The sequence below is a fragment of the Typopeltis vanoorti genome, chromosome 25, assembly GCF_054136105.1.
Source record: "Typopeltis vanoorti isolate ZY-2024b chromosome 25, IOZ_Tvanoo_1.0, whole genome shotgun sequence".
Taxonomy (NCBI): Eukaryota; Metazoa; Arthropoda; class Arachnida; order Uropygi; family Thelyphonidae; genus Typopeltis; species Typopeltis vanoorti.
In genome coordinates this window covers 16,870,995-16,888,705 of record NC_143573.1, presented here as the reverse complement: position 1 = coordinate 16,888,705, position 17,711 = coordinate 16,870,995, and the positions used below count along the sequence as shown (strand labels likewise).

At 35.3% G+C, this 17,711-nt stretch overlaps 1 protein-coding gene across 3 annotated transcripts in view; it reads right to left on the bottom strand.

Annotated features, from left to right (window-relative positions):
- The window catches only part of LOC150092574 (terminal uridylyltransferase 4-like), a 583,753-nt gene that overhangs the window by 224,669 nt on the left and 341,373 nt on the right, over positions 1–17,711 (bottom strand). For all 3 annotated transcript variants that reach the window (XM_090414413.1, XM_090414412.1, XM_090414414.1), the window contains exon 14: positions 10,137–10,233. In XM_090414413.1, the coding sequence (XP_090270539.1) occupies positions 10,137–10,233 (97 nt within the window). The remainder of the gene's footprint in view (positions 1–10,136; positions 10,234–17,711) is intronic.

Here is a 17,711-nt window from a genome sequence, read left to right as displayed (position 1 = left end):
CGTTGAACTTATTAATTAATGTATGTTTCTTCTGTTCTGAGATCACTATTGCTTTGTTAACTGTAACACTATCGATGTTGTTCCATAGGTAGGATGGAAGAGATCTGGCCAGTTCATTATGAAGAGAAAAAGTGTTATTACTAATTAATGCTAATTCAGCTCTAGTGACTGTAATTTTTTCTCTTAGAAAAGCTAGTTCCATTTTATGATAAATTCTGGAGGCCTTGTTTGTGTGGAATATGCGTTTGATTTTGATGAATTTCGGGATGACTTCGTTATCTCTGCATCGGATGAGGAAAATTAGACGATTAATGAAGTTGAGATGTTTAATGCGTAGTTCCTCTATTTGTATAACTTTATGCCAAAAGCACTCACCGTAAGTTTGTAATTGCAGGCGTAAACTTCTGTGGCTAATTGGTTCAAAAGACATATTTCGGTGATTACACCACATAAAAATAAAAAATAAAAATAATAAAAAATCTACCTCAATCTGAGCTCGGACTGTATGAATGAGAACAAGCACACGTGACATCGTCCGGTATTGTTCAACGTGAATAACGTTATATATCTGCATTCTGTTATTTGAGTTTTATGAATAGCCAGACGGTTATGATTTGTATTTATTAATTCTCTTGTTTAAACTTTAAGTTATACTATTTACCCCTGAAGATGTAAATCCTACGATTTAAGAAACTTGTTGGGAACTATTATTTCAGTGTTTTATAGAACTGAATAATAAAAAAATGTGGTGTAATCACCGAAATATGTCTTTTGAACCAATTAGCCACAAAAGTTTACGCCAGCAAATAGTTGAGTTACTTTACCATATGTGATAGACACTGATGTGGGAATAAAGGTGGATAAATTGGAGGTTCTTAAGATACTGCAGAATCTCAAGGTAAATATAGCTATGGAATTAGATGGGATATCAGCTAGGATTTTGTAAGAATGTGCAAGAGAACTGGCAATGCCCTTGACTAGGCTCTTTAATTTAAGTCTCAGCTCTAGTAGAGTTGCAAGGGAGTGGAAAGAGGGTAAAATAATTCCATTTCATAAGGAAGATTATAAGACTGCAGTAGCAAATTATAGACCAATCAGTATCTCAGGCATGGTGGTAAAAGTACTAGAAAAATTGGTATAAAAGAATGGGTAGATAAAAATATGACACTGTATGAGAGTCAACATGACTTTGTGAAGGGTTGATTATGCCTTAGTAATTTACTAACTTTTTATAATAGAGTAACAGCTGAGTTGAATAAAGGAAATAGCTACATGATGATTTTGCAAAGCCACTTGACAGAATATCACATGGAACTCTGTTATGCAAATTAGAACAAATGGGCGTGGACATGACACTGGTGAAGCGGATAAGAGGCTGGCTGCTGGACATATCAAAAAGTGGTATATGGAGGGGCAGAATCGAGGTGAAAACAGGTGACTAGTGGTGTACTGCAAGGTTCAGTGCTAGGACCATTGTTGTTTAATTTGTACATATATGATATATGACATGACGCTTAAGTGTCAAAACTAAATAACTGAGAGGAGACAACCACACAGCCTTTAAAGGAATACAGAGAACAGATCAGGGCTTCTGATATAATGTCCAATCCTCACCTTCTCATGATGCACCCTGTTAGGTATCTAACTGGATACTGAATGAAAGAGGATGGGCTGACAATATGGGATTTAGAGGACCTTATTGGCTTAAACCAAAATATCAAATGATAGTACAACATGACAGAATTTCATGCTGGCTGGGGTGTCACCCAGTTAAACAAGGCCTCTGTTTTTGCCAGAGAAACAGTGAAAAGTCAGCTACTAAAACAAATCCTAAAACCTACCGCAACTCAATACCACAAGAGTTCAAAATCAGTACTATCAACATAAGAAGTCTGAATAGCAAAAAAGGGAACTAGTTGAGGAATTGGATAAGTACCAGATAGACATAACAGGGGAGTGACTGAAACAAAAAAGGCAAAAACTGGGGAGATCTTTCTGAGCAATAAATACAAAATGTTATATTCAGGAAATGACAATCAAGGAAAAGTAGTAGTAGCCATAGTATTCAACACAAAATATGAGGCTAATCTTCTTGAATGGCAGGGAGTCTCAAGTAGAGTGATGTGGGCAAATATCAGAATGGGGAATTGGACAATGAGACTTATTTGTGCCTTATCATCCCACAAAAGGTTCTACTAAGGTAGAAGTGGAGGAATTTTTTGATGCTTTAGAAAAATCAACTGACACAATGAAAAAGGAAAAGTTGGTCCTTGTTGGGGATCTAAATAGTAGAGTAGGAAACGATTGTCAGACATACAAAAATATTTTGGGAAAATTTGGAGAAAAGAGCAGAGCTAATAATAATGGCAAATATCTATTGGATTTCTACTCTGGACATGGACTGGTTACTACTAACACCATGTTCCAACATAAAAATGTTGGAATTAACACGGGGTTAACATGGAGAGAAGAGGCAAGGAATAAGAAAAGTCTCACTGACTGTGTAATTGTTGATAGTGATGTTTTCTCCCTGGTGCAGGACACCAGAGTGTACAGAGGATTTGAAATTGGAAGTAATCACTATTTAGTCTTGAGAAGGATAAAATTGAATTTTACATTGAAAAGAATAACATGTAAGAAAGTTTTAAAGCGAATAAAAGTTGAGCAGCTCTCAGATGTGAACTGTAGACTAAAATACACAAAGATTACTGAAGAAAAAATGAAAGAGTTTAGAATAGGAACCAAACCTTAGAGGTTCAATGGCGAGACTTGAAGAAAACCCTCATTGATTCAGCCAGAGGCATGTGGTGAGGTTGTCTGCAAGGATAGAAAAGTCAGAACTTCATGGTGGACACAGGAAGTTAAAGAGGCAGTGAAGGAAAAGAAGAAAGCATATCAAAAGTTCCTGGCAAATAAGTCAGCTTTTGCTCTTAGAGAATACAGGGACAAATGTAAGAAGGTGAAATACTGTATAAAACTAGCTAAACAAAAGTCATGGGAGAACTTTGGCAAGAATATAGAAAATAAATATCAAGAAGGTGGCAAGATATTCTGGAGTTTGCTGAAGAAGCTTTGAAATGGAGGAAAGAGTGCTGTAAAAGGAGTTAGAGATGATAAAGGTGACATGAAAACAGGACAAAAAGATATCCTTGAAGAATAGAGTAATTACTTCGAAAAATTGCTAAATTAAACAAGCAGTGATAGCACAATGGTAAAAAACACTCAACAGGCATACAGTCAGGAATATATATCCATACTTGAAGTAGAAAAAGACATCAAAGGCTTTAAATGTGGAAAGGCAGTGAGAGTAGATGATATTTGACCAGAAATGCTGAAATATGGTGGTATAAAAGTCTTACAGTGGCTGCACTGCACAGTTCAGAAAACCTGGACAGAGGGATGAATTCCCGATGATTGGAGTAGAGGTCTAATTATACCCATATATAAAAAGGAAAATAAAACTGAATGTGAGAATTATAGAGGTATTTCCCTACTGAGTGTTCCTGGCAAGATCTATGCCAGTATACTTGAGAAACGGTTGAGAAGAATTGTGGAAGAAAAGCTTGGTGAAGAACAAGCTGGATTCAGGCCAAATAGAGGCTGTCAGGATCAGATTTTCACTTTACGACAAATAGTCGAGAAAGCATGGGAATATAACAGAGATCTGTATTTAAGTTTTGTCGATTTGGAAAAGGCATATGACAAGGTGCCAAGAGAGAAGCTATTCAATACGCTACAGTTATATGGTGTCAATGGGGCATTATGAAGGAAAGTGGTATTAAACATGATATCAGAATTGGTGATGCTAATGTCAGCTCTTTGCTTTATGGGGACGATGTTATACTTCTAAAAAAATCTGCTACAAGTTTGCAAGATTCCCTGACTAAATTGAATAATTGTTGTAATAGATATGGCATGAAGGTCAGCATTAAAAAGACAAAAACAATGAAAATAGGTAGAATTGTTGAAAATGTCAACTGTGTTGTGAACGGGGAACCTGTGGAACAAGTAAAACATTTCAGCTACTTAGGCACGATTTTTAGTGAAGATGGTAAATTAAATTTGGAAATAAACAACAGAATCAACAAAGATGGTACGGTAGGCAGTCAACTAAATAAATACATATGGAATAAGAGAGAAATTAGTCAAAATTCTAAATTAGCTGCATACAAGAGTGTTCAAACGAGTTTTAATTTATGTATCTGAGAGCTGGGTCAGAAGTAAAACACTTCACCAAAGACTAGAGACCGCAGATATGAGAGTCCTGGGAAAGATTAGAGGTGTGAACAGATGGCATCAGTGGCAATATCATATTAAAAATGAGGATATTAGGAAAGAACTTGACATTGTCAGCATCTAGGAATGCGTTAGCAGAGCTAATATCTGGTGGTATGGTCACTTAAACAGAATGAGCGAGGAAAGATTAGCAAAACAAGCGTTCTCTGCCAGGTTGGCAGAAAAACGACCCAGAGGAAGACCAAGATATAGGTGGCTTGATACGGTACAAAGGTGCCTTAGACGATGGAAATATAAATTCTGATAATGTTGGAGTCTTGACAAGTAACAGACTGATTTGGAGGAAAATCATAGATAGGAAGTTATTAATGATGTAAATTCTTCATGTAGTACTATTATATCCAGTACACCCCTTGAGAAGACATTTCAGGAATTTGATGATGATGTTCCAAAATAAAAATGTGCCCAAATTCACATGGAGAGAAGAGGCAATGAATAAGAAAAGTCTCATTGACTATGTTATTGTTGATATCGATGTTTTATCCCTGGTGCAGGACACCAGAGTTTACAGAGGATTTGAAATTGGAAGTGATCGCCATTTAGTCTTGAGCAGGATAAAACAGAATTTCATATTGAAAAGAATAACAGTTTTAAAGTGAATAAAATTTTAGCAGTTCTCAGATGTGAAATGTAGACTAAAATACACAAACATATTGAAGAAAAAAATGCAAGAGTTTGGTAACAGGAACCAAATCTTGTAGATTCAGTGGCAAGCCCTGAAGAAAACACTGATTGATTCAGCCAGAGAGGCATGTGGTGAGGTTGTGTGTAAGGATAGAAAAATCAGAACTCCATGGTGGACACAGAAAGTTAAAGAGGCTTAAACACGTCATGGGAGTGAAAGAAAAGAAGAAAGCATAAAAGTTCCTAGCAAACAAGTCAGCTTATGCTCTCATAGAATACAGAGACGTATGTAAGAAAGCTAAACACTCTGTAAAACTAGCTAAACAAAAGACATGCGAGGACTTGGGTAAGAACATAGAAAATAAATATCAAGAAGTTGGCAAGATATTCTGAAGGTTGTTGAAGAAGCTCAGAAATGGAGGAAAGAGTGCTGTAAAAGAATTAGAGATGACATAGGCAACAAGAAAACAGGAGAAAAAGATATCCTTGAAGTATGGAGTAATTACTTAAGCTATTCAAAATGCTACAGTTAAATGGTGTCAATTGGGCATTATATCAAGCAATACTTAGTCTTTATTTGAGTTGTAAATGATTAGGGGAATGAACAGATGTCATCAATGGTAATATCATATTAAAAATGTGGATATTATTAAAGAACTTGCCACTGTCAGCATCCAGAAATGTGTTAGCAGAGCTAATCTTAGATGGTATGGTCAATTATAGAGAATGGGAGAGGAAAGATTAGCAAAATAGGTGTTCTCTGACATTTTGGCAGGAAAAAGACCCAGAGGAAGACCAAGATATAGGTGGATTGATACACTAAAAAGTACCTTAGAAGATAGAAATATAAGATCTGATGTAAGTCAGCAGTTAGAATTGAAGAAAGTACAGGAAGATGGTTTAATATTACATCTGGTGTCAGACAAGGATCTACATTATCCAATCTGTTACCATATGGATCACGTTATGAAGGAAAGTGGAATTAAACATGATATCAAAATTTGAGATGTTAATCTCAGCTCTTCGCTTTATGCAGACAATGTTAAACTTCTAAATAAATCCACTACAAGACTGCAAGATTCCCTGACTAAACTGAATAACTGTTGTAGTAGATACGGTATGAAGGTCAGCATTAAAAAGACAAAGACAATGAAAATAATCAGAAACATTGAAAATATCAACTGCATTGTGAATGGAGAACCTATAGAACAAGTAAAACATTTCAGCTACTTAGGCACGATTTTTAGTGAAGATGGTAAATTAAATATGGAAATAGATAACAGAATCAACAAAGCTGGTATGATAGGCAGTCGACTGAATAAATTTATATGGAATAAGAGATAAATTAGCAAAAACACTAAATTATACAGGACGGTATTCAAGTCAATGGATCTGAGAGCTGGGTGAGAAGTAAAACACTTGACCAAAGCCTAGAGATCACAGATATGAGCATCCTGAGAAAAATTATGGGAATGAACAGATGGCATCAATGGTAATATCATATTTAATACGAGGATATTAGGAAAGAACTTGCCTCCGTCAGCATCCAGGAATGTGTTAGCAGAGCTAATCTCAGATGATATGGTCAATTATAGAGAATGGTAATAATAAGAAAGATTAGCAAAAGAAGTGTTCTCTGACATTTTGGCAAGAAAAGGACCCAGAGGAAGATCAAGATATAGGTGGATTGATACAGTAAAAAGTATACCGTAGAAGATAGAAATATAAGATCTGATAATGTTGAAGTATTAAAGCTAACAGACTGATTTGGAGGAAAATTGTAGATAGGAAGTTAGTAATGATGTAAATTTTTAATGTAGTACTATCATATCCTGACATTATCTGAAAGGAAATATTGAGTTGTTTGCTGATGATGTTTGTTGTTTGCAAAATTAGAGTAATAGTTAATCAAGTCAATGTGGAGAGCCTACAGGATGATTTAAATAGTCTGTCACAGTATGAACAAAAGTTAATGATTGTCAGTTTAATGTCGAGAAATGTGAAGTTATGCATTTTGAGATAAATAGATTACAAGTAATGTATCACATTGATGGCACTGTACTCCAGGAAATAGATGAAGCTAGAGATTTAGGGATGGTGGTAGTCAGAGAGTTAAAGTTTAGAGGACATATTGCTAAGATTGCTAAGGTAGCAAATAAGATTACTTAGCTGTTGAAGAAAATTCAACATGTAGAGATAAGAAAGTTTTTATTCCTCTTTATAAGGCCATGATACGCCCACATCTGGATTACTGTGCTCAAGTCTGGTCCATTTGGTTTCTTGAGGGATGAGGAAGCGATGGAGAGGATTCAGAGGTTAGTGACCAAAATGGTGAGTGGCCTGTGGAATGTTTCCTATGAGGACAGATTGAAGGCATGTGGATTGCAGAAGTTGGTGAATAAGAATAAAAGAGAGGATATGATTGAAACATAAAGGGTTTTATAGGCTAGATGCAAGGGAAATATTTCTGCAGTTAGCTAGGGAAGCCAGAACAAGAGGTCATCCCTGGAAGTTGAATAGAGGCGTGGTTAGTAGAAGTGTGAGGACTAGATTTTTTTGTGAAATAATAGTGAAATAATTAAAAATCTCAAAATCAATCCCATAGCAAACTCAATGATCAATTATAGGAAAAACTGGCTAGACCATATAGCAAGAATGCAGAGAGAAAGGCTACCAAAAAAGATTTTAATATATAATCCTAGAGGAACAAGGAATAGGAGACGACCAAGAAGAAGATGGACTGAGTCTGGAACAGGCCATGTGGCCTAGAGCCTGGATAGGAAGATGATGACAATGAAAACTTGAAGTAATCACATGATCATCATGGGGGTGGTTGAGTCAATATGTTGACGGAATAATTTTTTTAGAAGCCCTGAGGACAGTGAAAATGAAATCCTCAATAAAGGTCAAAATCTCTCTGGGTAGTGACATTTCTCAAAATGCACACAATATCACTCCTGAAACGAGTGTGTTTTGCATTATGGGATACTAAGGCAACTGATATGAAGTCATCATTCTCTATATACAAGTGCCTAGTCATGAAGAGATGTCCAATTGGAGATGTCACAAGCAAACTTTGTTTACTCATATTTCAAGAAAGGAGTAAACAAGAATATAATTTCTTGGCAAAGTTTAATTTAAATGGAAATGTATTTGGTCATCTGATGTGAACTTATGGTGGCTAAGTGTGAAATTTATTACCAAACTGGAATAGACAAACATGCTGAATTTCATAACCATTTGAGCAAGGGCTGGTCTGCCATAATGCAAGCATATTGTATTATTTAAAAGAGTAGGCATAAAATAGCAATCTTATTTCAATCATTTAGATTCTATATAAAAGTTCAGTCTACTCTCAATGTAGCAAACTCATCAGGACCACAGGAATAATTTGCTCTAGTGAAAAGTATGCTATAATGATTTTATTTAACATAGTATACTATGGTGCTTTGATTGGAACTTAAGTGGTTTGTTATAGTGAGCAAGTTCAAAATAGTGGTGTTTGCCACAGTGAGAGTGAAGTATATAAATACTGATGTGTCTGCAGACTGTAAACTGTTGTTGTGACGTTCTATTTTCATGTTGTGTTCTAATTTACCATCTAGTTTAAAGTCACTCTTATAAATAAAATAACTAATTGCGAATTGATCACCGATCCAAAAGTAGGGAAATTTATAATTATACTGCGCCACCCTATTTTAGATTAGTCTATATAAAATAGTAGGATCAATTCTTAATTAAGTTAGCAGTCTTCTCATTAGGCCGAATCATTTATTATTATACTTGGGGTTCCTGCAAGATTCGAATATTTATGAACGGTGCAATAAAAGGGAGTTCAGGCAAACACAATATTTAGATAAACAAAATAAAACATTTAATATACGATATATAGCAAATACATGAATTCTACTTTTAAATGAAACAATACAAATAACTTAATACATCTTGCTAAGTCACTCATTCCAATTCAATGTTCTAAACTTTAACATACAATTCTCTGCTTCAAAATTATAAATTTTCTTAATTCAAGTTAATAAAACAAAACTTTTCATTTGATCATTCTGCACACATCTATCAGTTGTACTCAATGTTTAAATTCACAGCAGGCACTAATCAAGGTAGACATTATTCCAAGCAATCTTATTTCGGACCTTGAACTTCGAAGATACGCTATAGTTAATGTTAGAATAAACAAACATGTATGACTACTCTTACCAGATACAATCTTCAATACATCAATTTATTGCGAGCACACTTATGAATTAACTTATTTGAGCTAGCGGAACACATTAAATAAAATTCTCCAACGCTTTAACTGAACTACTGTTAATCGCGCTTCACTATTCTAAAAAAACAGCAATAAGGTACTGATATCCTTTCTTGTTTACTTTCCTGCAACTAGTTAAATTCATTATAATTCTTCTCAGGGCAACATAGAATTAAGACGTAATCCTAGATTAACTGGAACTAATCAGAATTTCCCATTGAATGTCCAGTTCTTTATTTATCCGATTACGACATCAGTTTTCCTCTATAACAACAGCTGATTTCACTTGCAGCTGAGTATAAGATTCACTACGTTTCTTGCTTACTTCTAAACACTATGCTCTTGAATTTCTGCCCTAAAGAATTTACAATTTTCTTTCACTTGCTTGCTTATATCCTACTTTCCTTCAGGCTCCGCAAAACTCTTCCCTTTTCTTTCTATATAATTCTTATTGCCTCCTTTCTCCTTTCTGGTTCCAAGGTCACGTACTCTTCGACTCGTGCTTGTTTATTTCATGCGTCTCCACGACAACCGATAAACGTAAACATTCTCGTGAATGTTACATTAGGCTATACAACTAGATTCAGTTATTACATAACGTTAAACTTTCACCAACAAGAATAAATAGAATATTTGCATTTCAATAAATGCGTAGTTAAATTACAAATACAACTTCTTATAATATTGACATAACAATAAATAAAATAACTTATTAATATTTAATACAGTCTTTTCATTATTCATACATATATCTTTGATTAAATAATTAAATATTAGACAAAATTAAGGCAGTTATATGAATATTAAATTTTAAAATAAGTTATATACATTAAAAAATATTTACAAGTCTAACCTTAGTGATGGAAGATCATGTTGGATTCTGAAGCAAATAATAATTACTCTAATCTCTACATAATCAGAATCCAACACAGTAATAACATATACTCACGCATAATATCTTCACATGTTAAATCCAATTGTCTCAAAAATTCATTACTCATTGGTGGTAACTCTGAAAGTTTTGGTAACTGAAGTTCAGAACAGTCCTAAATAATATAATTCATCAAACAAAATAAAATAATATATATATTTGCTTAAATAAATATATATATATATATATATATGTGTGTGTGTGTGTGTGTGCTGAAAGTAAATAATGCAAATCTATGATAGTTATTAATCCAAGAGAATTTATTTCATTATTCCCTTGATTATATTAAATGTAAAAAAAATTATGAATTACTATAAAAAAAGTGATAATACCCATTGATAAAATCAAAAGGGAGACACAAAAATAGAGTGGAAAATCAAATTTGAACTTTAAATAGTTATAAAATTTCATAAAAGAAAATTTAAAAAATCAAACCAAACATACTAATAAAAATAATATTAGTTAGTAGTCTACTAATAACATTATTATTAGTAGACTAAGAATAATGTTAAAAGTCATTCAACTGCATTAGTGAAAAATGTAATTTTTTTATTACAATCCATATTAACTGAAAGAAACATGTTATACAAATAAGAATGATATTCCTGCCTACAGGATCACCTCAACATTGAGGCCAGATAACTGAGAGAAGATCCTCACCTTTAAGGAATGAAGAAAACAGACTGGGCTTCTAACCTAATGTCAAATCCTCACCTTCACGTGGTGAGTACTGTTAGCAGGTATCTACTGGGACCTGAATGAAAGAGGATCGGCTGGCAATTTAGGACTGAGCTGACAAAATTGTAATTTTTATTAGCTTAAACCACAAATGCATATGATGGTACAACATGATGAGATTTCATTTCGGCTGGGGCACTACCCAGTTAAACAAGCCCCCCCCCCCTGTTTTCACCAGGGAATCAGGTTGAGCAGTGAAACATCCTTCATATGGATATCTAAACTGCAGAGTAGTAAACAATTCCCACCAGCCATATAGAAAAGTTTTGGGGAAATTTGGAGAAAAAAGGGGCGAGACTAATAATAATGTTAAGTATCTGTTAGAGTATTCAGGATATGGACTAGTCATTATTGACAATATGTTCCAACATAAAAACATGCACAAGTTCATATGGAGAGCCTCACTGACATATAAAGATAAGGAAGTCATTTTGTTTCTTTACTTGGCCTCAATAAGATTGCACCTGAATTACTGAGCACAGATTTGGTCTCTTAGGTTCCAAAGGGATGGAAGAGCGCTAAGATGAGTTACAAAGATTATATCGGGATTACAAGAGTAGACTGGTTAGCAGAAAAAGAGGGGTGATATCCTAGAAGTCTATAAACCTGTGAATAGGTGTTACAGGATATTTTCTGACAATAATTTTCATTATATAGAAGGAGGGGAGAGAATTCGTGGACATCCACTGAAGTTCAGTTTGTTGGCAGTTAAGAAACGAGTAAGAGCTAGATTTTTTTCTCGAAGAGCAGTGTGGGATTGGAGCCGTTTGCTTGTTGAAGTGGTGAGTGCATCTAGTATGAATAAGCTTAAGGAATTTAAGCTAGTTTAGATGTATAGCCTTCTTGACTCCCTTATGGTCTCAGATGATGATAATAATAATAATGATGAGGATGTCATATTGCAGTTACTATCTCCCTTACTGTAAAAGGAGATTTAAATGGACAGAACACTCTGTGGGATAATGGTCAAACAAACATCAGAATAATACTTGTTGAGGATATGTTCCACAGCCCTTTCCTCTTAAACACAAGAAACAACACCTTCTATATGGCTACCTGAACATTTACCACCATTAACATAACTATCTGTTCACCCTCCCTTTTACTACTGCTGAAGTGGCAAACTGAGGACAATCTATTTGGGAGCGATTACTTTCTCGTGACATCCAATTTTCTGTATGCTCAACCATGTACTAGATCATGTCTATCACGATGGAAAATTGAGGAAGCTAACTGGCCTACTTTTTCCTCATTAGTAGAATTTTATTCTGCAGCAGTCAGTTCAAACACTATCAGCAATGCAGAGAAACATGTAACAAAGAATATTATAGGAGTTACAAGAACTGCAATTCCTAAAACATATAGAAGGTTCGACGTTTTTTTAAACGATGATGGAATAATGATTGAATAGCAACCAAAGATGCCAAGAAAAAAGATTAGAGTATTTTCTTGTAGATACCCCACAACAAACCAAACTGCTTTCAAACATTCTCAAACTCGAGCAAGGTACATCGATCATCAGAGCCAGAAGGCATCCTGGATCTAATATATGTCTTCTATAAACAGATCCACCAACAGCAAAGAAGTATGCTGAAAATGAAAGGCAGATACACCATAGAGCCTCCATAGCTCAGTCAGAATAGACAAAGCCGTTTTGGTGGGAGAGACCTTGGGTTCGATTCCCATCTGTGATGTGAGGAACCTTTATCTGGTCTCTTTCGACTAAAGGTGAGTTAGCCGGTCTCATACGGAGGTTGGGGGTTTTTTCACCCGGAAACTCAGGTTTTTCATACCCAGAACAGGCAAACCAGCCGCGTGAACGCACATGGATTACAGTCATGAGTACGTCCCTGCCATATGCAGGTTCCCGAGGCCAGATAAAATGGGGGTAGGAAAGCAATGGTAAACTATCCTGTAAAAATCGCACCACGAACAGTTTGTGGGCAATGCCTACAAAGTCACCTATGGTCAGAAACGACTGAAAGGGAAAATCAGTAACATACGCTATCCATCAGCTTTCCATCCTAGAATAGAAGGAAACATATATTGAATATGGAAAACATATTCAATATAAGTTTTCTATAACCAGATTCACCAACAGCAAAGCGGTATGAGAAAAAAATCAAGAAAATGAAAGGAAGATGCATTATCCATCAGCTCTCCATCCTAGAACATAATGGTTGCACAGTTGTTGATCCAACAGCAATAGCCAACACCCTAAGGAAGATGTATAATAAAATATGAGCAACATCTTATATTTCCCATCCCACACACCGAGTTCCTTATCCAAATATACGACGTGGAAAAACAATCATCATAATCAAATTCCTGACAAATACCCTCAAAAAGGGTGTACAGGTATTGATAGTACTACATGAAAAATTTACAACATTACTAACTTCCTATCTACAATTTTTCTCCAAATCAGTCTGTTACTTGTCAAGACTCCAACATTACGAGATCTTATATTTCTATCATCTAAGGCACTTTGTACCGTATCAATCCATCTATATCTTCGTCGTTTTCCTGCTAACCTGGCAAAGAACACTTGTTTTGCTAATCTTTCCTCGCTCATTCTGTTTAAGTGACCATACCACCTGAGATTAACTCTGCTAACGCATTCCTGGTTGCTGACAATGTCAAGTTCTTTCCTAATATCCTCGTTTTTAATATGATACTGCGATTGTTGCCATCTGTTCACACCTCTAATCTTTCCCAGGACTTTCATATCTGTGGTCTCTAGTCTTTGGTGAAGTATTTTACTTCTGACCCAGCTCTCAGATCCATAAGTTAAAACTGGTTTGAACACTGTTTTGTATACAGCTAATTTAGTGTTCCGACTAATTTCTCTCTTATTCCATATGAATTTATTCAATTGACTTCCTACCATACCAGCTTTGTTGATTCTGTTGTCTATTTCCATATTTAATTTACCATCTTCACTAAAAATTGTGTCTAAGTAGCTGAAATGTTTTACTTGTTCCATAGGTTCCCCGTTCACAACACAGTTGACATTTTCAACAATTCTACCTAGTTTCATTGTCTTTGTCTTTTTAATGCTGACCTTCATATCATATCTATTACAACAGTTATTCAATTTAGTCAGGGAATCTTGCAAACTTCTAGTGGATTTATTTAGAAGTATAACATCGTCCAAATAAAGCAAAGAGCTGACATTAACATCTCCAATTCTGATATCATGTTTAATACCACTTTCCTTCATAATGTGATCCATATAGAAAATGAATAACAGAGGGGATAATGTACATCCTTGACTCATACCAGATTTAACATTAAACCATCTTCCTGTACTTCCTTCAATTCTAACTGCTGACTTACAACTCAAGTAAAGACTAAGTATTGCTTGATATAAAGTCCCATTGACACCATATAACTGTAGCGTATTGAATAGCTTCTCTGTTGGCTATTGCCTTTTACCAATCGACAAAACTTAAATACAGATCTTTGTTATATTCCCAGTTCTCTTCACTTTCTCAACTATTTGTCGTAAAGTGAAGATCTGATCCTGACAACCTCAATTTGGCCTGAATCCAGCTTATCCTTCAAGTTTTTCTTCCACAATTCTTCTCAACCGTTTCTCAAGTATACTTGTATAGATATTATCAGGAACACTCAGTAGGGAAATACCTCTATAATTCTCATAATCAGTTTTATTTCCCTTTTTATATATATGGGCACTATTAGAGCTCTACTCCAATCATCAGGAATTTGTTCCTCTGTCCAGGCTTTCTGAACTATGCAGTGGAGCCACTGTAAGACTTTTATACCACCATACTTCAGCATTTCTGATCGAATATTATCTACTCCTGCTGCCTTCCACATTTCAAGCCTTTCATGGCATTTTCTACTTCAAGTATGAATATGTATTCCTGACTGCATGCCTGGTCAGTGTTTTTTTACCACTGTGCTGTCATCACTGCTTGTTTCATTTAGCAGTTTTTCAAAGTAATTACTCCATACTTTAAGGATATCTTTTTCTCCCGTTTTCATGTCACCTTTATCATCTCTAACTCCTTTTACAGCACTCTTTCCTCCATTCCTAAGCTTCTTCAACAACCTCCAGAAAATTTTGCCACCTTCTTGATATTTATTTTCTATATTCTTGCCAAAGTCTTCCCATGACTTTTGTTTAGCTAGTTTTACACAGTGTTTAGCTTTCTTACATTTGTCTCTGTATTCCCTAAGAGCAAAAGCTGACTTATTTGCCAGGAACTTTTGATATGATTTCTTCTTTTCTTTCACTGCCTCTTTAACTTCCTGTGTCCACCATGGAATTCTGGGTTTTCTATCCTTGCAGACTGCCTCCCGACATGCCTCTCTGGCTGAATCAATCAGGATTTTCTTCAAGGTTTCCAACTGAATCTGCAAGGTTTGGTTCATGTTCTCAAACGCTTTCATTTTTTCTTCAATAATCTTTGTGTATTTTAGTCTGCAGTCCATATCTGACAGCTGCTCAACTTTTATTCACTTTAAAACTTTCTTGTATGTTATTCTTTTCAATATGAAATTCAATTTTATCCTGCTCAAGACTAAAGAGTGATCACTTCCAATTTCAAATCCTCTGTACACTCTAGTGTCCTGCACCAGGGAGAAAACATCACTATCAACAATAACATAGTCAATGAGACTTTTCTTATTCCTTGCTTCTTCTCTCCATGTGAATTTGTGCACATTTTTATGTTGGAACATGGTGTTAGTAATAACCAGTCCATGTCCTGAGCAGAAATCCAACAGGTATTTGCGATTATTATTAGCTTTGCTCTTTTCTCCAAATTTTCCCAAAATATTTTTGTACGTCTGACAATCATTTCCTACTCTGCAGAAAAACAACAAATTCTCTATTCTTCTAATGACAGCAAAGAACACAACAGGATATTTCATAAAAGAAGTGAAAGTTGATTTGGTTAAGTGCTGTCGGACCAGATAAGATCCATTAAGAGATGGTAACACATCTGTCACAATCATCCATGGATCAACTGTTGAACCTGTACAACATAAATTTCTGTGACATAACCTAGTTACCTAGCAAAAGGCAATTATTATTGCCTTTCCTAAGCCAGGGAAGGATCCAAAATCCCAAATAATTACTGTCTGGTGGCATAAATTATACTCTTCAAATGTTCCTATAAGTAGAGGTTTAGCAGGTGTCAGATCAGGAGGATGCAGAGGTCACAGAACTGGGTCAGTCTTTCCTATCCATCAGGCTGGATAGAGAATGTCCCAATATCATTCAACAACACAAATGGATTAGGCCATAGTACTCCCCTCTGCCTGTCTTGAAGTACTTGAAATTGACTTTCACTTTCCAGAAGAAAAATTGTAAATAGGAGACTCCTCATAGTTAAGGTTGCAGCTCATATGGACTTAGGAGAAATGTAAACACAGCTGTTAAAATTGTGCTGAATAAAATGACTATATATTTTCAGCAGTTAATGTGTACAGCTATTCAAAAGGCCATTCTATTCGAAGTCGCGTTCTGACAATGCAACATCCTCCAGAATACTTGGTGGGAATTCTCATGACTAGCTACCAGCCATTTAACTGTAGATAGGTGGCTGATGGCTAGTCACCAATTAGGTATCATTTAATGGTATGCAGAGTACCTTCTTATCTGACTGTTACTGTGACTTCAGAGTTAACTAGCCACATATGATCGCTCTCAGATGATGATGATCTAGAGCAGGGTTTCCCAAATTGTGTTCTGTGGAACACCAGTGTTCTGTAGAGAGTGAATAAGTGTTCCGTGATGTCAGTAACCAAGCTGCGTATTTTTAAACATGGAAGTAATTCAGGAAAGGGAACACCTCGGTTTATAACCAGTCATAAAAATTGCCTGCAAGCCGATTACAACAATGGACGGCGTAGCCTCTGTTCTCAAAACTGAACGAAATAACATCTGTGTTGCAAATGTCAGTGACGGAACATTTATTCATTTTCTGCAGAACACCGCATATTTGTTCTGCAGAGAGTGAATAAGTGTTCCGTGATGTCAGTAACCAAGCCGTGTATTTATAAACATAGAAGTAATTCGGGAAAGGGAACACTTCTGTTTATGACCAGTCATAAAAATTGCCTGCAAGCCAATTACAACAATGGACGGCATAGCCTCTGTTCTCAAAACTGAACAAAATAACATCTGTGTTGCAAATGTCAGTAAAAAAGCCGCATATTTTTAAACAGGGAAATATTCATGAATTATCGTTAATTTTCACACATCAAAATCGTTCAACATTCAGGAAGGGGAATACTGCTGTTTATGACCAGTCATAAAAATTGCCTGCAAGCCGATTACAACAATGGGTGGAGTATCCTCTGTTCTCAAAACTGAACGAAATAACACCTGTGTTGCAAATGTTAGTGACCAATCAGCAAAAAAGTATAAAGAAAATTCCGGTTCTCAAATCTAATAATACTGAATACTTTCTTAGCAAGATTGTTATTGTATGGTGAAAGAGTGCTTTCGAAACGGTAGTGCCGTGATTTTTTAAATGTAATAGCCCTACAGATTTAAATTTTAATATGAATAAGAGACAATGGACTTTGTTTAATTTTGGTGTTAAGAAATCTCATATTGAAGGTGTTTGTGATGCAACAGATAGTGATTCATCCACCTCCAGCCTACAAAACGATCTCCAGGATGTACAAAAGAAGGGGAAAACTACCAGCACACAGAAGAAAAAGTCTGCATTAACTCGTAAGTACTTATAATAATATTAAAAGTTTTCGTGATCAGAATGAGATATGTCAATGAAAATCAGCACAAATTAATTTAATGATGTTGGCCTGATGAAATTACAATATACAAGATTTCATTAGTCCACTGATTGATAACTG